The sequence below is a fragment of the Phocoena sinus genome, chromosome 7, assembly GCF_008692025.1.
Source record: "Phocoena sinus isolate mPhoSin1 chromosome 7, mPhoSin1.pri, whole genome shotgun sequence".
NCBI classification, from domain to species: Eukaryota; Metazoa; Chordata; class Mammalia; order Artiodactyla; family Phocoenidae; genus Phocoena; species Phocoena sinus.
The window spans coordinates 11,593,262-11,620,470 of NC_045769.1; the positions used below are offsets into that span (position 1 = coordinate 11,593,262).

The window sequence follows — 27,209 nt, forward strand, 5'->3', positions numbered from 1 at the left end:
TTTTTTACTCAACCATATGGCTTGGAGATCATTTCCTATCAATTCATGTAGATTGAATTTACTCCTTTACTCTATGATAGGCCATAATATGGATAAAACTATAGTTTATTCCCTGTTGATGAGAATTTGAGATCCTAGTCCAAGTTCGTGTAATGCAAGTGTGCAAAAACAGTCCTGTAAATTACCTGTGTTTACATTTAAGAGTTTGTTTCTCTAGGATAAATAGAGTCTGAGAAGTTGAATTTCCAGTTATAGAGTATTGAATGTATTCTTTGAACTAATATCGCCATGTTGGCTTCCTAGGTACAAAAAGAAAAGCACAAATGGTTGATTTCCAAAATGTTGGCATTTGAGCTCCTTAATGTAAAAATAGATGACAATGACTGATAAGGTTTTTTTTAACAAGTTATTAATTATTAATGTTTTTAAGTAAATTAACCTGTTAATCTAATAATTTAGTAGCTTTTATATCTTCATTTTATTTTCTGGGATTTTAGGGTCCAACCGGTGTTCCTGGATTCTCAGGTTTGGATGGGATACCTGTAAGTATCCTTAAATTTTCTCCATTTTTTTTAAAGAAGGGAGAGACACTCATCAAAGCGCTTAAAATCACGTTTGTATATATATAAAATATATTTATATGTTATATATTATATATAATATATATGGCAAACTCTTCTTTATTTTCTTATTTTAGTAAATGGAAGGGTGCTTGCATTTCAATTTTGTGTAATAACTCTGAGACCAAAACATTTTTCTTGAAGAACAAGGTTTTCAAAAAGATTGGAGAAAAGCATTCCAAGATATGAGCTCGTATACTTGTCAGGTCAAGTACAATGTTCTGGAAATAAATTTATACTCATTACAAAAGTTTTTATTTGCTGGCGAGTCCTAATGGTGGGAGTGGGCTTAAACCTCTCATTGCTGATACGAAAACCAGAGGAAAGAAGGAGAAGGTATTTGGCAGGGTTTATAATTCATTAGAGTCTTTCTAAGGATTTCAAGGAAGATTTCCTCCCTGATCTCTGAAAATACTCCAGACTAAATTAATTTAAATTGGGGTGTATGAAAATAGATTTATTTATTTTTACTATGCTACATAGTTCTTGTGGGTGGGGAAGGAGGTTTCACAAAACTGATCGACATGTGAGTCACAATTGCCATAATTTGGGGACCCATATCGCAGAACCTTTTTGTGATGGTATTCTTGCAAAAATGCTTCACCTATCATTTTGTTTCTTGTAGGGGCACCCAGGGCCTCCTGGATCCAGAGGCAAATCTGGTGTAGACGGCTACAACGGCTCAAGAGGTGCTCCAGGCTTTCCAGGAGAAAGAGGAGCTCCTGGCCCACAAGGCTCCCCAGTAAGACAGCCACAGTTCAGCCTAGTGGGAATCTTAAGTGAAAAGGCCCTCCAGTGGGAGCAGGCTGGATGTGTTCGAGAAACAGAGTTATTACAAGTGTACTGGGAGCCTGGTGAACAAATGCGGGTGGCTGGAGGATGAGGACAGAGAGTTGGACAGGACTTAGAAGACACGGGGCCTTGTAGACTATGGAAGGAAGCTGGGTTTTCTTTTCCATGCCATGGGAATGCACTGGATGGTTTTAAGGAAGGAAGAAATATGATCTGACTGACGTTCTATCACGATGCTCCTGGCTGCCATACAGAGAATGGATGATAGGGGAAGGGAGGCCACTTAGCAAAGCTTAGGTTGTTTATCATTCAGGGTTCACTGCAGATACATAAACCCCTCTAGGTATTTCAAGACGAGAGGAATTTTTTTTTTTTTTTGCGGTACGGGGTCCTCTCACTGTTGTGGCCTCTCCCGTTGCGGAGCACAGGCTCTGGACGCGCAGGCTCAGCGGCCGTGGCTCCCGGACCCAGCCGCTCTGCGGCATGTGGGATCTTCCCGGACTGGGGCACGAACCCGTGTCCCCTGTATCGGCAGGTGGACTCCCAACCACTGCGCCACCAGGGAAGCCCAAGAGGAATTTAATACCAGGAATTTGGCACTGATTATTATGGTTGGAGGATTGAAACTCCAGGGTCACTATGGGACTGCTGATTTCAAGGGCTCACACTTAGCTGAGATTCAGAAGTCAGAAGCTTCTCTTGCACCTCAGCCACTGGCCGCACTTCTGAATGTCGAGACACCAGCAAACACTCAAGTTTCTAACTTCTTGCTTGGCAGCATCAGCAGTACCCGAAGAGGATGTCTTCCTCAATTCTGCCTCCCGAATCTCATAAGTACATCTCCCAGGTGGAACCTACTTCACACCCAGCTGCAAAGCAGTCTGGGAAATGTAGTTTTTAGCTTTCTAGCTCCTGTAATGCAAAAAGATAAATGGAAGAGATTTGGAATGGAGGTCCAGAAACAGCTGACAATATCCAACACTTAACTTTACAGCTCTTAGTTTTTTATTTTTCCTTCAAAAATTTGGACTTTTATTTAAACATAACTTCAGCAAGAACTGCCCTTTTCCTCTACCACTTGTATCTCCTTTCTCTCTCTTTTCCTTTTTTCTCACTTAAATAAAGACTAGAGATAATTTACCCTTTCAAAGCTGATTTTCTGTGACTGTTTTTCAGCCTTTCCATTTCTTTAATTAAATATCATTTCCTGAGATTCCTTCTAAAAGGTTTTCTCATCACCACCACAATCATCTTGCTTTCTTCTGTGAGTTTTCCTTTTGTTTCAGGTCGTAGTAGAAATGATCGATCTGAACACAAAACTCAAAAAAGAATTTTTCCATATTCACATTTTTTCTTGTGGTACCAAGTAACAACCAACTCCCATTGTTAAGCTTCTCAACCACTCTTTATTTTCAGACTCAGCCCCCTTGAAGGCTCAGGGGTGCAGTCTGGTGAATGCACATCTCTTAAGATCTTCAAATTGGTTCATGCCTCATTCTGAGCATCCATGAACATTCAGGAGAGGAGGGTTCTCGATTTTAGCTTGAACACAGCAGGTAGTACTGACCACAGTACTGAAGTTTGTCATAATGATCTCTTTGCAAAGCAATTTTCTTTCCCTTGACCTGTTTCTTATATGGGCAGAGCTCACTTTGCACACAGTGTGAGATGTTAAGAATGGCATGCAATCTGAAGGCGCACAAAGCAGCCTTTACATCCAATGGGAAAATTACTATCGTTCCATGACCTTTAAGATATTTTGTTAAAACATCATAAATATATAGAGAAAAAATTTTAAGCTAATATTTATTTAGTATGTTGTAATCTAAAGCATTAGGAACATTGAAAATTAAAGGGTTTTCTTTCTTTGTAAAAACTTATCAAGGCAGTTTGAACTGTGCTTGCTGTCATCTGGTCCCATAACTTAAGACATGAAGTGAATGTGTTTTCTATGCTTTGGTGAATGTCATACTCTTCTCTAAGCTTGGACCAGCTTCCAGTGTGGTGAAATATCTCTGAGAGTTTCTTTAACGTGAAGTTCTTCTGCCTGTGTCACTCCCTCTGGCACATCTTCATCCTTTTGGTCACACCACTTCCTTCTTTTATGTTGATAAGTTTGCCTTCCTAAGTCCCTCTGGCTTGAATGAGAGCAGTGACAACATTCCCACAATATCTATTCCTTCCCTAATTCCACTTATGTTCTATTTGAATTTCACCTGCACTATTAGCAGTTTTCATTTCCTCACTTCATTTTCATCTTTCTTGGCAACCCTCTCTTTCAATGATTTGTTTTTATGAAATGTCCTTTGGGTTTATCACTGGGAGACAAGGGGCAACACAGCTACACACTTCGTTGTCTGTGTGTGAACTAACAGATGTTAGTGACCAGTCGCTGATAGACTTTGAAAGGAGTGATATGATCAGTTGGTGATCATGATTCACATGTTACTTGTGTAGTGATCTGTGGACCAATGAGTCAGCAGTGATGTTTGTGCTTTATGCAGTGACTCAGTTAATTAATACGCAGTGGTAACTGAAATTTGAACCAGTTGGTGGGAGGACTGGTGTGATGTAACTTATATGTGGAACTGAAACTCACACGTATTGGGACTGTGCGAAGCAACAGTTGCTTGTGTAGGCAAATCTGATTTCTCAGGGAAAGCGTTGGTGTAATTTACCACAAAACTGTTTAGTATCTCCCACTGGAAGCAAAGTCAGGCACTCTCCTAAGAGGGATTAGCTTTGAAATCTGCATGTCCTTCACAGGAGCTTGATACATGAAGATGGTAGAATTTTCATATGGTAACCAAGTTAAGATGTATTAAGATATTAAGTAGGATATTAAGATATTAAGTAGGAAAACTTTGGGGAGAAAGTACACTGAGGTATTTCATTCACTTTAAAAAATTACTCTAAGTAAACAAACTTGCAGCTATGTATAAAAACCTTCTAAAAGGAACGTGTTATGTTTTTTTAAAAGTTAATCTTACAGCGGATAACTAGGCTCTGTTTTGAATACAAATACTTAAATGGATAAAATAATTTTTTTGCTATCTCTAGGGCATAAATTATTAACTGACAAGTGCAAAATTGTTTACTTATAAGTATAATACAAGTATTATGTGCATTATATTGTGAAGAAGAGTGCAATTTTCCTGCTGAATAATTAGTAAACAGCTATAAATGTATTAGTATTATATATAACCTATATAAATACATTACATATTTATAATATATAAAAATATTTGTAATATATTTATAAATATATTAGTAGATATTCTGTCTTAGGAGATTCCTCAGTAGATCTTAACCAAATATTAAATAAGTATATATGACAACCTAGGATGATAATAAAAATGAGAATAAAGAAATCTCCACTAGTGAAATATGATTATAATGGTAATTTTATTGGTGAGTAATATTTCATTTGCAAAAGAAAATACAGAAATAGTAATAGCTCTTTTCCTCTCTTAAAGTGAATATTTTATTTTCAGGGCCTTCTTGGGAAAAAAGGAGAAAAAGGAAATTCAGTGTTCATTTTAGGTGTCATTAAAGGTATTCAGGTAAGCTTTACAATCAGGGTGGGTTTGAAACAACTTTTTTCTGTATAAGTAAACCCATGAAGAAAACACATGGACTGAGATTTCCTTTAAAATGTCTCTGAGGATACTGGTTTTGATCATTACCCTGACCCTCTGGGATGACCCATACTTCTTGTGTGAAGGCACTTGGCTTTAGCTTCTCTGGCTGCAGAGTTCCCCTCCCTCCCTATGCTTCTCGCAGAGTTGCAATGAATACATTTATTTCAGGGTTTCTCAGCCTCAGCACTGTTGACATTTTGGGCCAGTTAATCATTTGTCGTGGAGGCTGACCTGTGTATGGTAGGAGGTTGAACATTTTCCCTGGCGTCTACCCATTGGATGCCAGTAACACCCCCCTGACTCCCCACACACACCCAAACAATATCTCCAGACATTACCAAATGTCTCCTGGGGGAAAAATCACTTCCAGCTGAGAATCATTAATTACTTTGTAGTTAAAATATTGTGATATTAATACTTACCATTCATGATGATAGAAGTCACCACTATTGAACTTGAAAATTGTAGAAACCTGATAGCACTATCCTTAGCAAATGAAATGCTTTTGTGTTTTTCACAGAGAATGATGTACAAATATTCAGAAATAAACTCTTGAATGACCACCGCATCTCTCTAATCTGAGTAGCCGTGGATGAGCAGAAGGAGATCACTAGATACGATAGACTCAAGAGGAGTCAAGACATGGTCATTTCTCTTAAGGAAAGATATTCTACAATAATTAGATAAAGAAGTCCTAGATTGCTTCTATCAGATTCCAAGTTCTGTGCCACCTGGAGTGGCCACACCTGAGCGGTGATCCCTTAAGTGAGCTTACAATATGTGTTTATAGCCTCTGTGCCTATTCTTACTTGTTAGACAGCAAGCACTATGCTTCTATTTGTAGCTTAAATGATACATTCATAAACTTAGCATCAAAAACAGGGTCATTCTAGGAACCAGTATGATGTATTGGAAGGAGTGAACTGACCCTTACCTACTACTGTGACTTTAAGCAACCCCCTCAACCTCTCTGAGCCTCATTTTCCTTATTTTTAAAAAATTTTATTTTATTTTTTTTTGCGGTACGCGGGCCTTTCACTGTTGTGGCCTCTCCCGTTGCGGAGCACAGACTCCGGACGTGCAGGCTCAGCGGCCATGGCTCACGGGCCCAGCCGCTCCGTGCCTTGTGGGATCCTCCCGGACCGGGGCACGAACCCGTGTCCCCTGCATCGGCAGGCGGACTCTCAACCACTGCGCCACCAGGGAAGCCCCTCATTTTCCTTAGTTGTGAAAGGAAATTAATATCTACCCTGCCTTCCTCTCAGTGCTGATGGTCTGTTATAATAGTTTATACTGCCATGTATTGTAGAGTATAATGTACAGTACAATATTAGTTATGGTGAGTATTTTTTGGTAATTGTGCATGAAAGAACAAGCGAGACAGAAAGGGAGATGAATATAGAGAATTCCTCATCTTAAAGAGAGACAGGATCCCTAATGGAAGTGGCATGCAGATCAATAACCTTGGAGAAACAGTGGTTTTAAGAGCCTATATCCACTTCATACCCATTTGGATGATTGTTACTAAAAAAAGAAAAACAAAATAATGTGTTAGTAATTACGTGGAAGAGTCGGGACCCTTGTGCATTGCTGGTGGGAATGTAAAATGGTGTAGCTGCTGTGGAAAATGGTAGGGTGATTGCTCAAAAACTTAAATGTGGAATTACCCTGTGACCCAGCTATTCTACTTCTAGATATGTTCTCCCAAAAATGAAGGCAGGGACTCAAACAGATACTTGTACACCCATATTCATAGCAGCCTATTCACAATAGCCAAAAGGTGGAAGCAACCCAAGTGTCTACCTACTGATGAATGGGTGAACAGAGTGTAGTACATACACACATACAAAACAATATTATTCAGCCTTAAAAAGTCAGGGAATTCTAAAGCATGCTACAACATGGTTGAACCCTGAGGTCATTGTGCTGAGTGTAATAAGCTGGTCACAAAAGGACAGGAAATGTGTGATTCCACTTAGATGAGGTCCCGAGAGTAGTCAAATTCATAGAGACAGAAAGTAGATGGTGCTTGCCAGGGGCTGGGGAAGCGGGGATGGAGGGCTAGTATTTAACGGATACAGGGTTTCCATGAGGAAATGAAGAAGCTTGGACAATGGAAGCACAACATGATGAATGTATTTAATGCCACAGAACCGTACACTTAAAAAAGCTTAAGATGTTAAATTTTATCATACGTATATTTTGCGGTATATTTTACATTTTGGAAAAAAAAGGAAGAGTCTGTATTCAAGAGAATATACACCCCTTGATCCTTTAAAGTGAGTAGAGTCTCAGGGCAGAGTCGAGTCACAAAGCGGTAGATGTGCACAGTGGCAGAGAGGGTTTCCACACGAATGCCCTTTACCTTTGCTCCTGGGTGATAACAAGGTGTTAATTAAGGGAGGAAAGGTCTGCCAATCAGGTGACAGACAGTTAAACTGATGAAATGGGACCACTGGATCGAGAATTTAGAGCTTTGTTTTTTTCTTTAGAACATTTTAAACTGAAAGATGAAATCTCACCTTGATTCCATGTCCTCACGACTCCAGCAATCTTTCCCTGGTCTCAGCTGGGTAGAAGTAGAATTCAGGGCTTAAGAATGGAGACAGAAAAACACCTCCATAGAGCCCTTCCACAGCTGTCTTTTCAACACTGAAAAACTGAACAAACTGCACAGACAGTCCAAATAAGTCCCGTGTGTGTGTGTTTATTTTTATGTTGTGTGTTTTAGGGAAATGGTGTTGCTCTTCTAATGCAGTGTCCTGATACTATTGCAGGGTGACAGAGGGGACCCAGGACCTCCCGGCTTACCAGTAAGTCTCCTGGTCAGGCCGTGCGCTTCTGTTTGCTCCTCAGATAGCCTATGGTCTCCACTAGTTTGCATCTCAGCAGGACCAGCTACCTAATTTGCAGGGCCCACCTGGTGCAAAATGAAAATGTAGGTCTCTTGTTCAAAAATTATTACAAATTTTAAGATGGTGACAGCAGAGCATTAAATCAAGCATGAGGCCCCGTGAGACTGCACAGGTCCTGGGCCCACAGAGCCGCCCTTGAATCTCAGTCAGCTCTGGCTTACCTTTCACTTCTATCTTGCAATGATCATTTGGTATTGCTTGGGTAGCTATAGTCGCTTAATATTTAGGAAGATAATTCCGCTTAGAAACTACCTAAATAATATATGTCCAGTGAAAATGATTTTGCTTGCTGAATCAGTAATTGTGTATTATGTTTAGTATTTTGCCCTGTCTTCATGTTCCTGGAATTTGTGATTCACTGATTATATTTGTCTTTCCAATTCATCAATATTCACAAGATTAAAACTGAAAGCAATTTGGCCTCCTAATGGTTCACCTATAATTGTGTTTGGTAACTTCTGGCTGTTGACAGGATTACTTTCCCAGGTTGGTTTTTCCTTACTACTCCGGCAGCTCAGTTCTACATTATCAATGAGATACCTTGGTGTCACTGTTAAAATAAATACCAATTCATTCTCTAGGAGAGAGTAATGCCATTGCACACTCTCAAATCGTTTGCCATGGGCAGGGTGAGTGGGAGAACAGAGCCCCTTTCTCCATACTTCTAGAACTGCCCAACTATAACCTTTCCTTGTGAATTTGTGTGTTACTCTGCTGTAACTTAACATGTTGCAGAAAATTGTTTATGGCTTAATTACCTTGATCTTGAATTGGGGACATTTCTATTCACACTGATCTTACAGGGCACGTTGAAAGGATGTATTAGAGTATAACTACATTAATAATTTATTTAATGCTAAGTAATATTAATATTATAAAAGCATTTTGATGTATATTAAATTTATAACATATATGGAATTTAGGAGTAACAAGGTTTCTTTGTTCTCTACTTTTGCTACTACAAGATTTATTTGTGAATAAGTAGATTGATCTCTGGGTCTTAATCCCAAACGTAGGAGTTAGTCACACACACCAAGTGCTACTGCCTGCCAGCTCTGTGCCCTTTTCCCAGCTCTATCAGAGCTACTGTTCAAGATGACGCAGCAGGGCGGGTGTGGCCGGGACTGTGATTTCTCCGGAGGTCTTTATCCAACTGGGATTACATGCAGCTCTCCCATGAACGATGATTATGGTTTCTGGTAACGAATTTACTGATTTTTCTCATGTTTAGGGCTCAAGGGGAGTGAGAGGACCAGCAGGCCCAGTGGGATATCCAGGAGAGCCGGGGTTGGCAGTAAGTACAGCACTGCTGATTCTGTCTCTCCAAAAGCCCTGACTTGATATTTAAATCAAGCAAAAGAAAGCAGAATTGCAGTCTTGGGCAATTCAGGCAGAGGTGGGTTCTTTTCGAGATTATCACCTGATGAATCAGCCAACACTCACCATTATGAGCGTGAGTCCCTCCTGAAGCACGGGTCCCTGGAGGTGGGGGGCAGGAGGGGATGGGGGACAGGAGGGGGGTGGAGGTGGGGGGCAAGCAGCCCAGCCGTGGTAGGAAGTCCATCATGTGTGTTTCAAAATTAAGCGTTTCCTAAGGAGGAGCTTGGGACAACCAATAAGGACACAGTCTGATCTCCATCACTGATAACTGATCTGTGTGTTTTTGCTGTTGATTTAGGGACCTCCAGGCCCTCCTGGGAGTCCAGGTTTGAAGGTAGGCAGCCATGAGTAAGATACACAAATGAAGTCCATGTACAATGAGATAAGTGACCACTAATATTTGTCAGAATCATGTCTTCCCTCTTTTAGAATTCCCGAACTATTTAATAAATACACTTCAACAAATTGCTTACCAGAAGTCTTATGACTTGTAACTACTTTTAATATTCCAAAGCAATTAGTTTCCTTTTTCTTTTCTTTTCAGGGTAATCCTGGCGTGGGAGTAAAGGGGCAAATGGGAGACCCGGTAGAACTCCCTTTTGCGTGGAGGAGCACATGTTAAAATGTATGGGCTACCCGGGTCGAGGAGACGGTTTCTGATTACCATTAACTTGTGTTCGTTCTCTCGGTCACTGTCCAGCTTTATGGCTGAGAATTTGTCTTTGCTGAATTATGATGACACCATTACCCTTGACTATAAAATGACAGTTCTGACAAAACCTAACAGTAAATTCAATTTAATTTATATAGCACACTTCCCCCTAGCCCAAAGACATGGAATATTTCTGATAATATATCCGGGTAACGATCTGTTTAATTATGGATTGTTTAGCTTAACTTGCCAAATTTCATCAGAGTCCTAACTTCACACATAAATAAAAATATGAATAACTGTGACCCAAAGCATTGAGCAACACACCGTCCATCCACCCTCACACCCATAGTCCTTTCTGCTGAAACACAAAACTAAGTAAGGATAAACTTTAGAAAAGTGCTTTAAGGTGGAAGCTCACCTGGAAACAATCTGAATGCTTAAGAGTTGGTGAGGAGCTCTTTCAACAACTGAGGGTAAATAGATATTGAGCATCTACCCTGTGCCAGGCTAGGATTGGTGCTTGGTGTGGGGATTTGGCGAGACAGACCTGATCTCTGCTCTCATGGAGTTCCAGTGTGGTTGGGAAATTTATGGTACAGCCATTTAACATGCTTGCCAAAAATATACTGGAAGACGTCATGATGTGGGGAAATTCCAGGTTTCTAGTACTTATTGGGTTGGCCAAAAAGTGCTTCGGTTTTAAGTAAAAATAAAAGACACATTTTTCATTTTCACCAAGAACTTTACTGAGCAAACGTATTCACCCTTTTGTACACTACCTTCTGCCATTTTTCAGGCAACTTCATCAATTCCGTCTTCTCAAAACATTTTATCTTTTTGAGCAAAGAACTGTTCCAGGTGCCTTTTACAGTCTTCCAGGGAATTGAAATTTTTTCCAGTAAGAGAATTTTGTAAAGACTGAAATAAATGGAAATCCAAAGGTGCAATGCCTGGTGAATACGACGAGTGAATCAGAACTTCCCAGCCAAGCTCTAACAGTTTTTGCCCTGGTCATCAAAGAAAATGCGGTCTTACATTCCTGATGGAAGATTATGCATTTTCTGTTGACTAATTCTGGACGTTTTTTGTCGAGTGCCACTTTCAGTTGGTCTAATTGGGAGCAGTACTTGTTGGAATTAAACCGTTTGGTTTTTCCGGAAGGAGCTCATAATAGCGGACTCCCTCCCAATCCCACCATATACACAACATCACCTTCTTTGGATGAAGACCATCCTTTGGTGTGGTTGGTGGTGGTTCATTTCGCTTGCCCCACGAGCTCTTCCATTCCACATTGTTTGTACAGTATCCACTTTTCATTGCCCGTCACAATTTGTTTTTAGAAACAGAACTATTTCATTACGTTTCAGTAGAGAATAGCATGTGGAAATATGGTCAAGAAGGTTTTTTTCGTTTACGTGGAACCCAAACATCAAAGCGATTCACATAACCAAGCTGGTGCAAATGATTTTCCATGCTTGATGTGGATATTTTGAGTATGTCGGCCATCTCCTGCGTGGTGTAATGTTGATTGTTCTCAATTATTGTTTCAATTTGACCGTATCAACCTCAGTTGGTCTACCCGACCATGGAGCCCCATCCAGTGAGAAATCTCCAGCACGAAACTCTGCAAACCACTTTTTGACACGTTCGATCAGGCACAGCAACTTCTCCATATACTGCACGAATCTTTTTGTGTGTTTCAGTTGCGTTTTTACCTTTTTAAAGCATAGTATGCCGAAAATGTTGCTTTTTTTCTTCCATCTTCAATATTAAAATGGCTCCGCAAAAATTCACCAATTTTGATGTCTTTTTTTTAAAATGCACGCTGATATGACACCTGTCACATACGGTCTAACAAAATTGTTTCGAATGAAGTTAAAGGACAACTAAGTGCTACCAGAGCCATCTTATGGCAAAAAATGAACGAACCTTTTGGCCACCCAATATGATAGGAAAATGTGCAAAAATAATGTTGTAAAATATATTAAATGATTTAAAATTTTACTGAAATGTAAACTATATTCTTCATTTAAATTATGTTTATTATTATATAGTGTTACTTTCATTATAATATATATATATATTTTTTATTGGGGTATAGTTGCTTTACAATGTTGTGTTAGTTTCTGCTGTACAGCAAAGTGAATCAGCTATAGGTATACATATATTACCTCTTTTTTGGATTTCCTTCCCATTTAGGTCACCGCAGAGCACTGAGTAGAATTCCCCGTGCTATATAGCAGGTTCTCATTAGTTATCTGTTTTATACATATTAGTTTATATATGTCAATTCCAAACTCCCAATTCATCCCACCCCCCTTTTCCCCCCTTGGTGTCCATACATTTGTTCTCCACATCTGTGTCTCTATTTCTGCCTTGCAAACAGGTTCATCTGTACCATTTTTCTAGATTCCACATATATGCGTTAATGTATGGTATTTGTTTTTCTCTTTCTGACTTACTTCACTCTGTATGACAGTCTCTAGGTCCATCCACATCTCTACAAATGACCCAATATCATTTCTTTTTATGGCTGAGTAATATTCCATTGTACATATGTACCACATCTTCTTTATCCATTCATCTGTTGATGGGCCTTTAGGTTGCTTCCGTGACTTGGCTGTTGTAAATAGTGCTGCAATGAACATTGGGGTGTATGTGTCTTTTTGAATAAGAGTCTTCTATTAGAGTTTCAAATTATGTTTAACGCACCATTCAGTCACATATACATGTATGCACACATGCATATTATGCACATATGTGTATATGTAGACATATGTATATGTATACATGTGTGTATACACAGTTATATACCCACACATACATACAAACACACACACACCACAAAGAACTGTACCAAAGTTTTAATAGAGATTACCTCTGGATGGTAGGATTATGGATCACTTTTATTTTTTAAATTCATTTTTAACAGTAAGTATGTATTATTTATGAAAAACAATAAACATTTAAAATTACATTATGTATTTGCCATGATTTTTATTTTAAATCCATGACATACAGGCTTGTAAGCATTATACCACAATATGTGGGTGAAAGTCTTCTTAGTTTCAATTTTTATTTCAAAATAAAGTTAATATGAAAATTCTCATTATCTTGATTTTTTTTAAAGGGTGAGGGTGGCCAACAGGGTTCTCCAGGACCCACCCTTTGGTGCGCCACTGACTCTGGTCTCTATAAAGGAGAAAAAGGTAATTCTCAATCATATGTGACCTTGGTAAAGTAGTCATAGCCAACATTTCTGAACATGTTCCGTGCCAGCGAAGAGCTGAGCACCCTACATGCAACGCTGCCTTGATCCCAGGGTAACCTTTACAGGTTGGTACTATTACTAGCTCCATTATAAAGAGTTGAAAAAGTGAGACTTGGAAAGGTTACCAGTGTTCTCAAGTTTACCCAGCTGTTGAGTGGCAGACCTAGCTTGGGCTGCTAAACTGTGACATGTCCTCCAGGATATAGTCCCCCATTCATGTCTTTGATATGGTCGCTGAAAATACCACTGGAAATCCAGCTGTCCTTTAGATGTTACATATGGATCTGATGCTTTGGTAATTGAAAGGTGACAGAGGCATAGGACCGAGCATGTAATAGACTCTTGGCAAATATTAATTCCTTTGTCACCCTCCAGCACTGATGTTACTGATGCCATGTGCACATTCTTGTCAGTTTTCAATTACTGGATTCAGTTTCACTACCTTGCTCAAAATGAGCCTCTCCTCTCAGTGGCTGCATTCCCAGCTTGCATCTGCTGCCCTGGTTCCATGGTGGCTCCCCCCACTGCTCTGCTGTCCCACACCACACAATGCTACACCTTTTACACAGAACTGGCCTCCTGAAGAGTGTCAGGTTCAAAGGTGCGCTTGGATCTTAGTTGCTAATTACCGACAGTTGACGAGTAATCCCTTATTAAAAAATTAGGAGAATGGCTGTTGAAAGAGGTAATTTCTTAAAGAGATGGAACTCAGTATGTTGAATAAAGCCGGTAAGCCAGATTATATTCATTGTGATTTTTAGGGTATTAAAGGAACGCCTGGAATCATTGGACCTCCCGGACCACCAGGCCCCAAGGTAATTTATTTAAAGAACTTAAAAAATTGTATGATGTGCTATCTTAATTAAAAATTTTTACATGGTTATTATCACTGCTTTAAATGCCGATATGTTACTAGAACTTTTCGATATTTCATCATAATTCTGTAGGAAGACTATTTCCAAAGTAGCTGTTTTCTTTAAGCTGCTGGCAATAATTTTTATTTCTTGTTTTGTTTTTGCATTCGTATTGCTGAAATATTGTTGCTTGAACTCCTCTAAAAGTGTCATCTCTTTAAGGGGGAACCCGGTATTGGGACAAAAGGAGAGAAAGGTATTCCTGGATTTCCAGGACCTCGGGTAAGGATCATTCTTGGCGTCCTTAACTTCAGTGAGTTTGGAGGCATTTCTCTCTCCCATTTTTATAAGACTAGATCAATATTTCTGAGAGTTCAAAAGTGGAGATTATCTCTAAGAGGAATGCTATATTTTGGTCAGCAAGAATTGTGTGATAGCTAAGTGCCCCAGAGCATCCCTTTCATGGACATTATTTGGATAAAACAGGCAAGCAGAAGATGGGAGAATTGGCAGGAAGTAATGGGATCGTGGCATTTTCTTACTGGCTCAGTGTCAGTGTGATAGTAGCTTGGAATTGTTCATTTAAGCCTATTTGATAAAAGAAGGTACTGATCTAGGGGCAGTAGCTAGAAAACAACTGTAGCATCAGGCCTCAAACATCTCCACACATGTCACTAATGGGATCCCCATTCATAGAGTCAGTATGAAGGCCAGACCTTGGCGAGCATGGGCATTGAGTTTATCTGACTCAGATTTAGTACTTAACGAGACAATATTGACTTCCGTAGTAATTTTCATTGCTGACAATGCATAGAGCAGCTATTAATCTCTAGAGAAATTATATTGCGACGATTCAAAGATATTTAGCTCAGTGCAAGCATTAAATTAAATAAACTGAAATGGAAGAACAGCAAAAACAACAAAACTGTGTTCTTAATTTAAAGCACTGTCAAGGACATTAATTTTTTGAATAAGATTAAACATCAATTAAAATAACATGTTATAAAGAAATGGAATCTCTTTTATATTTCCTTTATTCAGCTACCTTTGCAGACAAGATTAAATACCAACGAATCAATCTCATAAGGTGAAAAATGATTCACTGAACTGGTTTATGTATTTTGTTTTAATTCTGCTTGTGTTGATTTTTGTGAATTTATTAGGGGGACCCTGGCTTCTATGGATCTCCAGGTTTTCCAGGATTAAAGGTAAATGAACACGATTATAGAGAGGATAAATACATATTCATTAGTAAATGCAATTCAGTATCATTCAAAAGTTGTACCAGCGCCTGTAGACTCACACACAGTAATGAGAAAGGGAACACATTTATTTTATAAGTTACATGATTTCACCGTGGGTACAAAAACTAAAGCATAAAACTGTCGGATGCAACCCCAAAGCAGTGTTAAGATTCTGTACAGAATCTCAGTGAGCATGTGTCATTCAGATTAAATGAGAATGAGATAATTTGTTACCCAATCACATTTTTTAAAAAAGGCGTGTTTCATCCCTGATGTTCTGCAATTACCTTCATTGTTTGATCCTCATGAAAACAGCACTGTATATATTATGCATTGTTTTATTTCCTGTAAATTTTGTAGGTAAATATGTGCATAAAAATAAATATATATGCTTAAAAAATAAAAATAAAAAAAGGCATGTTTTTGGTTATTTGTAGGGGGAACCAGGAGTGTTTGGAGATCCTGGGCCGTTTGGATTTCTTGGTCCAAAGGTAAAAAAGTGAGCCTATCTGAGTACAGTCTGATAACATCCTATATCCCTTACGTTATCTAATTTATTTTTTAAAATATTTCAAAGAATCATTCAAAATTGAGTTCATTTTGCTTATATTATTTTAATGCATGTGGTAATGATTACATTTTACATTTGAGCAATGATCCTTTTGAAGGTGAATAATAATGAGAGATTCAAAAATTCCCTAGGGATTATACAGTATCATGATTAAAAACATAGGGAACCGTGGAGAGTTCTTTGCTTTGAACACCACTGCATTTTTTCTTTCCTTTTTATGTGACCTCACCTTCAGCACTTGTGCAGGACAAGCCATGGTGGCATTAAGGTGACACAATTAAGGGGGACAATATCTGCTGCTAAAATAAAATGTAGGTTCAGATCCTGTAGGCAAATAAACTATTTGTTCTGGAGTGCAAGTTAGACATTAATGCTCGTAATAGATCTGAGAAACTTCATGGCTTCAGAGGTATCTAGTTGATGCACATGGAAGCGTTTTTGGAGTTTGAATTTTTTTTCTTTTGGGAGAACTTTCCCAGTTGGCTGTTAACTTCTGCTTGTAGGTGGGAGGTCTCATACTTTTGTTCCTCTTAGACCACCATGAGCTATTTATTTCTCTAGTCAGCCTATAGGCTTTGTTTCCTATATGAATGCCTACTTGGTGATGCTAATATTTACTTCGTGCCAGGAAACATGAGAAAAAGATTAATATTTCTAAGAAAAGTGAATGAATGAATGATTTCAGGGAGATCCTGGAGACCGCGGGCACCCAGGACCACCAGGGTTTGTGGCAACTCCAGCTCTTCCACTCAAAGGTTTGTGTTCCATTTTTTTTCTCTATAAATTATGCTGAAATGGGATTTGCATAGTCCCAAAAGGAGGGTTTGGCCTAGTCCTTCTGTAGTTTACACACTCGGCAGGCTACATATATGAACTTTTACCAGGAATGTATACTTATACTAGTGCAAGTAGAGATGTGCATCTTGGTTTGTCTCTATCAGCCATAAGACACCAAATTTTATTTTAGTGGGTGAACTGCATGCTGGAATTTTTATTATGTTACCTTTCAGAAAGTAGGTTTTTTAATCGCTAGAAATGTGTGAAACCATTTGACTAAGACCTGCCAAGATGCTGCCTCCAGGAAGAAAGCAGCCTAGATCGATGACAAATTCCACACTACTTCATGTGTCTGCAGCGGGGGGTCTAAGATATTGCACTTTAAACGTGATGAGAAACTGCAAAACAATCTCCTGTTGTACTTTAAGAAGTCTCACAAGAAGTGATTGTGCGTGAGCCTTTAAATGTATATATATGTTTACTATATACATTATGCCATTATTTTTGGCAGGCCCTCCAGGGGATCCAGGGCACCCTGGCCGCTATGGAGAAACGGGGGCTGTTGGACCACCTGGTCCCCCTGGTCCCCCTGGTAGACCAGGGGAAGTCTGTGCAGGTATGGCTTTTACATGCCAGGTTTGCTGCATCCTTTTCCACACCAGGGCCTCTCCACTCTAGCTGATATTAAAATCACCTCAGCATTGTTTCAAAAATACTGATGGCTGTGCGTACCCCAGATCGGGAATGTTGGACTCTCTGAGGGATGGATGGACCAAGGCACCTACTATTATAAAAGTGTCCCCATACTTTTTTATTTTTGGCCGCACTGCACAGCATGTGGGATCTTATTTCCCTGACCAGGGATCAAACCCATGCCCCCTGCGTTGGAAGCACGGAGTCCTAACTACTGGACTGCCAGGGAAGTACCCACCACCCGCCCCCAACCCCTGCTTAATTCTAATGCACAGCCAGGATTAAGAAGCACAGAGCTCAAACCAATTAATCATTTAATTGGAAGAAATCCAGGCTCCTGGACTGCACCTCAGAAATATTCAATCACTATCTCAGGGGTGTGATAAGAAGTATGTATGTACAACAAGCTTCCCACAAGATTACCAGATGCGGTTAAGATGTGGAAACTGCTGCTAGGGTTAGAGTGTGTCTTTAGGTCGTTCCCACTTTCTTGGAAGGCTCTCTCTATGGACATCTACTTGTTAAAATTTAGTTCATTCACCTAGGCCCCAACTTAAATCTTCTGCATGAAATGTGGAAATACAAAATTGCAAATTAAAAAATAAAATTTTGATTCGGACTTAGTTAAAAAATAAACAAAAAACAACAGCCCTCTCGCCCACAAAAAAACCCCTATGACTCATGGTAGTATTTGATGAAAGGCCTGAGAAATAATCCTGTTGACACACGGACTTTGAACTCCTTCAAGTGCTGTCTTAGCTGATATTCCCAGTGAGATTAAGAATGGAAATTTAGGGAATATTTGCATTCTGTGAACCCAGGAAGACTGATTAAACGTGTGGGGAGAAAAGTCTGGTATAAATGTAATTTTATCCGGTCTGTTTCATGTTATAGTTCCTGAGGAGTTAGAAGTTTCCTGAGATGTTCATCTGTGAACTACAGAGTTCTTGTTTAATGTTTCACGAAGCTAGCTTTCACTTTGTAGGATCTGATGACCACAAAGGCAGTAAATAAAGCTTTGTTGTTTAGTTCATTTACTCTTTCGGTATCGCAGCCATAGCTTAATTGACCCAGAACTATATAAATCATACAGAATACTCTGTTGGTCGGGAGGCACTAGACTCCGCTCTTACATTTCTCCTTTCGGGCTTGTTTATAATAAAATACCACCTCCAGCGGATTGAAATCAAAACCCAGTGGGAGTAAGTAACACCTGTCTCTAGCAGAGTCCAAACCAAGTATAACAGGAAGCTTCTTAATTCCAAAAATCTTTTTTAAAAGAATCCATATTTTGACTCCAACCTATAGTAAGAAATAATTTTTTATTGTATAGCATTTACATTACATCACACACATATATGCATACATACATACATATGGTTGAAACACAGATTTCACAAAATAATATCTCTGGGGTATCTGATGCACTCTATTTTCTATTCCATTCTTTTCTTTTGAAAAAAAAAAGTTTTTAATGCTGGCCACAACTGAATTGATTTCATGTCCTATCAGTTGGTGGTCGAGGCTGCGATATGCCATACACTGTTACCCATTCTGCCTTTTCGAAGCTGGTTGAGCATTCTCCCTGGTACTGGGACGAGATAGCAGGCAGCATCTGGGACCATCCAGTGACTGATTGTGGAGATTCCGAGTCAGATCTTAGGACTGTTATGAAGACAAGATGGTAGCCAAGTCCACAGGAGTACATGTTCATTTTGTTTTAAACATACCATTGTATGTAGCCTTTGTTATACATATTTTATTTTATAGTCATCTATAGTATTTACCATGAGATGAGTTGGGTTTTGGAGTCAGACACCTGTGATTGAATCCCAACCTTCCCAATCAGTATAGTATAGTGAAATAGTTATGCGTTTACACAATGGACTAAAAACATTCCAGGTTCTAGTACTTACAAACTGTGTGATCTTGGGCATTTATTAAACTTCTCTGTGCCTGAGTTTTCCTGTCTGCAAAACGGAGTTCTTGTTACAGTTGAAAGAAATAATATGTATACAGTTCTTAGAATACAGCTGGGGATATAGTAAAGACTCACTGGGTTAGCTCCGATTATCAGTATTCATATTTGGCCTAAATTTTCTGTGCCTTATCTATAAGGTACGAACTTTTCAAGGTTGTTGAAGGAGTAAAGATAATGTTTGAAAATACACGTAAAGCCCCAGCACGTATGCACCCAATAATGAAAGCCATCAACTTAACTTGCATGCTACATTACTGATGACGGACGGGGTTTCAATTGTCTGTTGCTGAACAGATAACCCAAAACCTAGTGGTTTAAGACAACAACATTCAGTATATTCCCCTTCACTCTTTCTGTGGTTCAGGAATTCAGGAAGGGCTAAGCTGAGCGATTATGGAGCAGGGATTTTCATCTGGTTGCAGCCATCGTGTCTGGAACTGAAACATGAGGAATGGCCAGGCATCTCTCTCCTTCATTTCTCATATAGTCTCAAGTCTCTCTGTGTGACTCTGTACTTAATTTAGGCTTCCTTACAGTGGCTTCCGAGCAGTGATATTGCTTCTGTGGTGCCTCAGGACTCCAGTCCAAGCATTTTGCTCACAAGGAAGAAGCTGAATCTTCTTTAATAATCTGGCCTTGGAAACCGTATCGTGTCACTCCCGCCATACTTCATTAGTCCAAACAACCACAAAAGGCTGGTACATTGAAGGGACGGGGAACATTCCACCTCTTGCTAGGGGAGTGTCAAGGTTCTACAAGAGCGTGAGGGACTAGAGCTACCATGGTGCCATCTTTGATAATGTCAGTCTTCCACAGAGAGGTCCTGGAACCAGGCATGCTTAGGAAGAAGCAGCTCAGAGTAATGATCACGCTCACACCAAGGCTTCCAGCTGTCTTTAAGCCAAAGCCACCAGCGAGGGGGAAGTAGCATGTCAAGGGGAAGCAGGATTTAGCTGCTGCTGCATTACTTTGACCTGCTCTAAACACACTGAGCATCCAGTCGTTCACTGAGAACATGCCAGATATTGCAGTAAGCTCCTTATGTGGGTTCTTTTATTTAATCTTCATTACAAGCCTCTGAGGAAGATATAGAGGATTAAATAAGTTAAATAACCTACTTAAGTACCTGTGGCTGGAGAGGGAGAGGCCAGGTTCAAATCTACCACCTCTTTGCTTTTCCACAAACCTAAGTGGTTATAGTATTTTACATCTACATAGATAATTTTGTGAGTCCCATTTTTTTCTGGCTGTGCTAATTAATTTTGGGGTAAAAGATTAGAAGACTGTCTCCGTGTAAGCATATCTCAATCATATCCAAATATTACATTTTAGTATCTAAATGGCAACACCAGTTTTCTCATTAAATTCTACTAGTCATTGATAATTATAAAAACAAACAGCTTAAAATTATATACCAGGTACCTATCTACATGATTTAATGTATTACCTTATTTAGTTTCTTCTAATTTTTAAAATTTTTTATTGAACTTTAGTTGATGTACAGTATTATGTGTTACAGATGTACAATATAGTGAGTCACAATTTTTAAAGGTTATGCTCCATTTATAGTTATTAAAAAGTATTGGCTATACTCTGCTTGTTTTACAGTATGTCCTTATAGCTTATTTCATGTGTAATAGTTTGTACCTCTTAATCTCCTACCCTTATTTTGCCCCTCCCCCTTCTCCCCACTAGTAACCACTTGTTTGTTCTCTATATCTGTGGATGTGCTTCTTTTTTGTTATTTTCACTAGTTGTTGTATCTTTAAAATTCCACATGTAAGTGGTATCATACAGTATTTGTCTTTCTGTGAGTCCATATTTTAATTCACTATATGTGCTAATGTGTTTATTCAGGTTATTTTTTATCAAGTTATCAAAGTTTTTTGGTATTTTAAAATTAATTTTAATTAAATAATATATATTTCTTTTCCAATAATCCTAAAGAATAGACAAAAAGGTAAGAAAATCTGATTCCCTAAACCTTTATTACCACTTGTGTGCTTGTTTCAAAGGAGGTGAGGCATTCTGATGGCTGGGATACTCAGTTATTTTTTAGCTACATTTTTTTTCCTTAAAAAAATTCCACAGCCTAAGAAGAATGTACTGATTTTCATTTCTTCTACAGAAAAATGTAATCTGAGAGTATGTGTGGTTTTCATTCTTGATTTCTCTTGGAGGCATGATGGGACCCCCTGGGCCACGAGGGTTTCCTGGTCATCCAGGATTTCCAGGGGCAGCTGGTATTCCTGGGAGAGCTGATTCTGCTCCAGGGAAACCAGGCAACCAGGGACCACCTGGGTTGCCTGGAGTGCCAGGGTTGCCGGGACCTCCAGGATCAGATGGTAAAGTGCTCTTCATTCACATTCACTGGCATTTATGTTGCATTTGATATTTGCATATCATTCAGAAACCGTGACTTTCCAAATTTTAAAAACGTTATCTAATATTTCATAAGCCAAGTTAGTTGTATTAAAAATACAAAAAAGTAAACTGATGTTGGACTGCCACATCTCTTAAATTATGTGAAAATATTTGGATGGGAATTTAAGTATGCTGATAGAATGTTGTAAATTAATGCAATTTTTATTTTTTAAATGTAGTTGTCATTTTTATAGAGTTATGTATGGACCTGGCTTGAGTCAAACAGCTCTACAAAGCCTTTTGTGAAAAAACTGCCATCCCAGGCAACCCCTTCTCCTATTCTCTCCTCCCCAGGGGCAATATTTTCCCCACAATTAGCTGGATCTCCTGGGATTTGCCTCTGTATTGCCATTCAACATACTTGTGTTGCTATTTCTTAATTTTTCAGTTTGCACATTATCTATTGACTTTCCTCTGTAGCGGGTGAATTCACCTCTTTCCCCACTCACCACACATGTGCCATTTTCCACTCCTCCAACCTATCAATATAGTTAGCGTCATAATTTTAGTTAAATAAATATGCAGTGTTTACATGGAAGATTATATAAATGCCATTCACCAGTTTAGCCATATAATAATATATGATACTACTTTCCTAGCATAACCGTTTGGTAATAATTGTCATAACTTTGTGTGTTTGCTTGGTTTTCAATATACTTATTGCTAATTCAACCTCAAACCATCCGGAATTGTATACGTCTCTTAATCATACATTTTAACTCATTACTAGTATTATCTCTTTGAATAAATCTCATCTGGAACTTTTTGACCTGTTTAAATTAGGTCAGGTTGGAATTTTAAAAGCTGATGCTGTGACACTGCCTGGAGATCTTCCTTCACCATTATCCTAGGAATTCTCTGTCTCTATCTCTCTGTCTGTCTCTGTCTCTCTGACTCTCTGTCTCTCTGGGTCCCTTTGTTTCCACAACTCATATATTTCTTCTAATGGTTTACTCATTATACTTTGTGAGAAAATGTGTATATTTGGGGTGTCTTCACTGTTTGAAATACCTTTATTCTACTGTGGAATTTGATTGATAGTTTGGTTGAATATAAAATTCTAGATTGGAATAATTTTTCCTCCAGGTTTTTGAAGGCATTTTCCATTGCTTTTTAGTGTTACTGAGAAGTCCAGTAACCTTTAGATACTTGATTCTTTGTTTAAAATCCCTTTTCTTATTGAAAGTTTATAGGAATTCTCCTTTGTTTTCAATGCCCTTAAATTTCACTGTGATTTACCTCAGTGTGGGTACATTTGCAGGCACTAGGAGCAATTTAACACAAGTCCTTCATTTCTGGAAAAATTTCTTGAAGTATTTCTTTTTTAATGTATTTATTTTATTTATTTATTTTTGGCTGCATTGGGTCTTCATTGCTGCATGCGGACTTTCTCTAGTTGCAGCGAGCAGGGGCTACTCTTCATTGCAGTGCGTGGGCTTCTCATTGAGGTGGCTTCTCTTGTTTTGGATCATGGGCTCTAGGCACGTGGGCTTCAGTAGTTGTGGCACACGGGTTCAGTAGTTGTGGCTTGCGGGCTCAGTAGTTGTGGCTCACGGGCTCTAGAGCTCAGGCTCAGTAGTTGTGGTTCACAGGCTTAGTTGCTCCACAGCATGTGGGATCTTCCCAGACCAGGGCTTGAACCTGTGTCCCCTGCATTGGCAGGCGGATTCTTAACCACTGAGCCACCAAGGAAGCCCTTGAAGTATTTCTTTGGGGATACTTTGTCCTCCTTTTTTTCCCTCTGTTTTCTGTTTCTGGACTCAATATATTTGTCTGTTAGAGAATCAATCCTACATGTCTGTTTTTCAAATCTTCACTCTATTATTCTTCACCTTTTAATTTTTCTGTAACACTTTCTGGTAGACTTCCTCAACTCCATCTTCCAAGTCTGCTCCTGAATTTTTAAATTTCTGCTTTCATAACCATTTTTAAAAAAAATTTCTGAGGATTTTATTGTTGCTGTTGTTTTTTCTCTCTCTCTCTCTCTCTCTCTCTCTCTCTCTCTCTCTCTCATTTTTTGTTGTTGTTCCCTTTTAATGTTTCTTTTTGCAGCATCCTGTTTCTGTTTGGGGAATGAAATGCCTTCCTTTGTCTGCTTTCTAAACTATATAGTTTATTTTAAAGATTTCTTCTTACTTCATTGTCTCTTTCCTCCAGTTTTGAGGGCGTTTGTTTTTTCCTGCTGCAGTTTTTGAGAAGGTGTTCTTACTATTTAGCTGCTTCTTTGACCAATCATCCTGTTTGGGGTCTCACTGTCATTCTACTTCAGAGGTACCAATTCTTGAACTTTGGAAGAGATTTCCTAGGTAAACTGTGTTCTGTCTCTGCTTTCCCCACAGCCTGCTTGGAATTCAGCTTTTTAAGGTCTGCTAAATCTTTTTACTTTTTTTTTTTTTTTTTTGCTTTGGTTTCTCTTTTTCTTTGTCTTGAAAGATTATACCTTTTTATAATATTCTTTTACTGTCTGTTATCTTACTGGTATTTGGGGAGACAAGGAACTTATTGTTTGCATTTTATCTAACATTTTTAATCAGATGTCTCTGAATTTTTACAAACCCTGCTTTATGCTTTCTTTATTAGGTAATTATTGATAACTAAGGGGCAAAATATATTTGCCATATACTTACTTTTAGTTTTTTGTTTATTTGTTTTGTTTTGGTATATTTGTTTGTTTTATTATCCACTACTTTGCAACCCATTAAATTAGGGCTGAGATTAGGGATAGTGTTATCAATGGTTATGGTAGTAGAAGCTTGCTGTGACAATTGTATGGTCTATTTGTATACATATTCTTATAGCAGAGAGAAAGAATCATAAGAAAGGAATGGAAGAAAGAATGGTGTTGAGGGGATGGTGTGAATGTGAACACACCAAGCTCTACTTGTTCTATATCAGATCTATATCAGATGTTCTATATCAGATGTTCACAAAAATTGTGATTCTCTCTGCCCACCCCCTTTCCCACTGGAAAGTTGTATATTGTAGTGCTGGGCCTCCTGGACCACAAGGAATAAAAGGCAAAGTGGGTCCTCCAGGAAGAAGAGGCTCAAAAGGAGAAAAAGGCAAGTATGCATCAAAGTAGAATTTCTAGAAAACAACATATGGAGGATTGGGAGGCATTATGAAATGTACAATGTGGATTTCATTTAGATTCTTCACTCAAGGTAGTTACCCCTGTGAGTACTTAACTCACTGTGTGCTTGTGATGTGATTAGAACTTACCGAAAAGTCAAATCTATATCTTACAGCATAAAGGAGACACTTACCTGCCATGAAATTTGCCTCAAAGTGATGGCTTTTTCCACAGGATCCTCTCAATTACTTGAAAAAAGCAGAGATAGGACAGTATTGATCTTTAATTTTGGTTTCTCTCTGTGGGTCCCATCTTTCCCAGACTCATCAAATACCTATAGCTCTATGTTTCTACACCCTAAATTGTTTGGTGCCTTTTTGACCAACTGAGTCAGGTAGGTATGAGAGCTGAGGAGTTTGACTATCCAAAAGGCATTTTTTAAAACTAAAGGTCCTGATGATTAGAAAATGCACTGTAGGGAGTTACTAACTGTAACATGCAATACAATCAATAATCCCTCTTAACATATTATTTGGGTTCTTTAAATGCCCAGGGTTTATGGTCTAACCAATTCTGTTGTTGTTGTTTCAGCAGGAACCAAATTAAGAGACATTGTTTTTTTTTAGTAGGAACCAAATGAGAGACTTCTAAACTTTTAAAAATAAGAAACTTTCTTATTTTCAAAGTTTCTTCCATAGAATCAGACATCGGCTTTCCCCCTAGATTTTGTCAGTTTGCATTTATTAAGACAGAACACCCCATTTGTCTGGAAATGATATGTCCACCCACATAGACCATAGCTACCCCCAGGTCATGCCCTGTGCTCTCCACATCACATGTTATCAGTTTTCTGTGATAAGAATTGTGCACATCAGACCCTTTTAGTTCTTATTCGCACTATTGGTTTTGTATAGTAAAGACTTTATTGGGATTTCATTCAGGAAATTTGACAAAGCTGCCTTTTATCCTCTGTCTAGGAAGCACAGGGCTCTGTGCCTGCCAGCCTGGTCCCTCAGGCCCACCCGGCCCTCCAGGACTTCCTGGGAGGCAAGGGAGTAAAGGAGACTTGGGACTCCCTGGGCGACTTGGAGAAAAAGGTTACCCAGGCCTTCCTGGTGCCAGAGGATCTCCAGGGCCACCAGTGAGTAACTCTCTCCAGTATCAATCTTTCTAGTTAAAAGAGACTGGTAGAGATAGAATTCACTTGTACCTTTCTCCAATTTATAGTGATATATATATTGTATGTTTTGAATCTATAAGTATATTCATGACAAAAAATCATCTCTATCCTTTCATTCATTCATTCATCATTCATTCATTTGTTCAGTCAACTAATATTTATTGAGCACCTACTATGTTCCAGGTACTATTCCAGGTGCTGGGGATACAGCAGGGACCAGAACACTATCTCTGCCCTCTGGGAGCCTCTACTCTGTTGGGAGGACATACACCATATAACAGATAGACGGGTGAATATAGAGTATGGCCGATGGCAATAAAGACCATCACCATCTGGTGTGGCCTGCATGGAGAGTGAGGGAAAGAGCAGACCTGAAGTCAAATGGCTGGAGATTAGGAGGGGTTGGAGAGCATGGAGCATTGTAGGTGGGTTAGCTTCAAGCTTGTACTCTGGATGACATGGAGCAGCCAGCAGAGACAAGGGAAGAAGTAGGGAGATTTAGCTGGGCTATTGCTGCAGTAATCCTGGTGAAATATGATGGCGGACAGGTGTACCTATTACTGTTGGGTGTGACAGGAAGTGGTCAGATTCTGGGTATATTTTGACCATAGAGCCAACAGACTGGCTGTGAGGCTGGATGTGGGATATGAAAAGCAGAGAAATAAAGGATGGGGCCAAGATGGGCAGACAATGTGAGGCGCAGGCCTGGGGGGCAGGAAAGGAAGCAGTGCTGTTGGGCACATTTTAGGTTTGGGGTGCCGATTAGACAAGCAGGCGGAGGCCTCAAGTAGGCTGTGGGATAATATTCAAGTGAGGGATCCAGATGAGAGATCGGGTGGAGCTGTAGATATTGGCTTCGTCAGAGTTTATGTTATATTTCGTGCCAGAGGATGCATGAGATCTTGCGGTGACTTCTATTTGCTGACCATTCCAAGGGACCATTCCAAGTGACTCGGGCTGAGGCAGAGCGGTCCCTCAGAATAAAATCACTGCCCCCGGGGGCCCTCCCCTGGAGGCTGGAGACAGCCCTTATTACAGGGGCTTAATCCTGGGGTGGCCAGGATTAAGAGCTCTCCAGTCTGAGAGCCTTAAGTGAGGGTGATGGTTAAGCTCTTCCTGCACCAACCTTGTCAACTCA

General features: G+C 39.3%; 1 protein-coding gene across 8 annotated transcripts in view; it reads left to right on the plus strand.

The window, feature by feature from the left end:
* The window catches only part of COL4A4 (collagen type IV alpha 4 chain), a 146,891-nt gene that overhangs the window by 46,278 nt on the left and 73,404 nt on the right, over window positions 1–27,209 (plus strand). For 7 of the 8 annotated variants that reach the window (XR_004350630.1, XM_032636649.1, XM_032636651.1 and 4 more), the window contains 17 exons: window positions 498–542; window positions 1,246–1,362; window positions 4,907–4,975; window positions 7,831–7,866; window positions 9,200–9,262; window positions 9,647–9,682; window positions 9,893–9,934; window positions 13,134–13,209; window positions 14,034–14,089; window positions 14,351–14,410; window positions 15,292–15,336; window positions 15,810–15,863; window positions 16,629–16,698; window positions 17,232–17,336; window positions 21,575–21,739; window positions 24,791–24,880; window positions 25,869–26,032. Coding sequence is in view for 7 of the 8 variants with exons in the window: in XM_032636649.1 (XP_032492540.1) it covers window positions 498–542; window positions 1,246–1,362; window positions 4,907–4,975; window positions 7,831–7,866; window positions 9,200–9,262; window positions 9,647–9,682; window positions 9,893–9,934; window positions 13,134–13,209; window positions 14,034–14,089; window positions 14,351–14,410; window positions 15,292–15,336; window positions 15,810–15,863; window positions 16,629–16,698; window positions 17,232–17,336; window positions 21,575–21,739; window positions 24,791–24,880; window positions 25,869–26,032 (1,293 nt within the window). In the remaining variant the exon portion in view is untranslated. The remainder of the gene's footprint in view (window positions 1–497; window positions 543–1,245; window positions 1,363–4,906; window positions 4,976–7,830; window positions 7,867–9,199; window positions 9,263–9,646; window positions 9,683–9,892; window positions 9,935–13,133; window positions 13,210–14,033; window positions 14,090–14,350; window positions 14,411–15,291; window positions 15,337–15,809; window positions 15,864–16,628; window positions 16,699–17,231; window positions 17,337–21,574; window positions 21,740–24,790; window positions 24,881–25,868; window positions 26,033–27,209) is intronic. The other variant, XM_032636652.1, reaches the window with a different exon arrangement.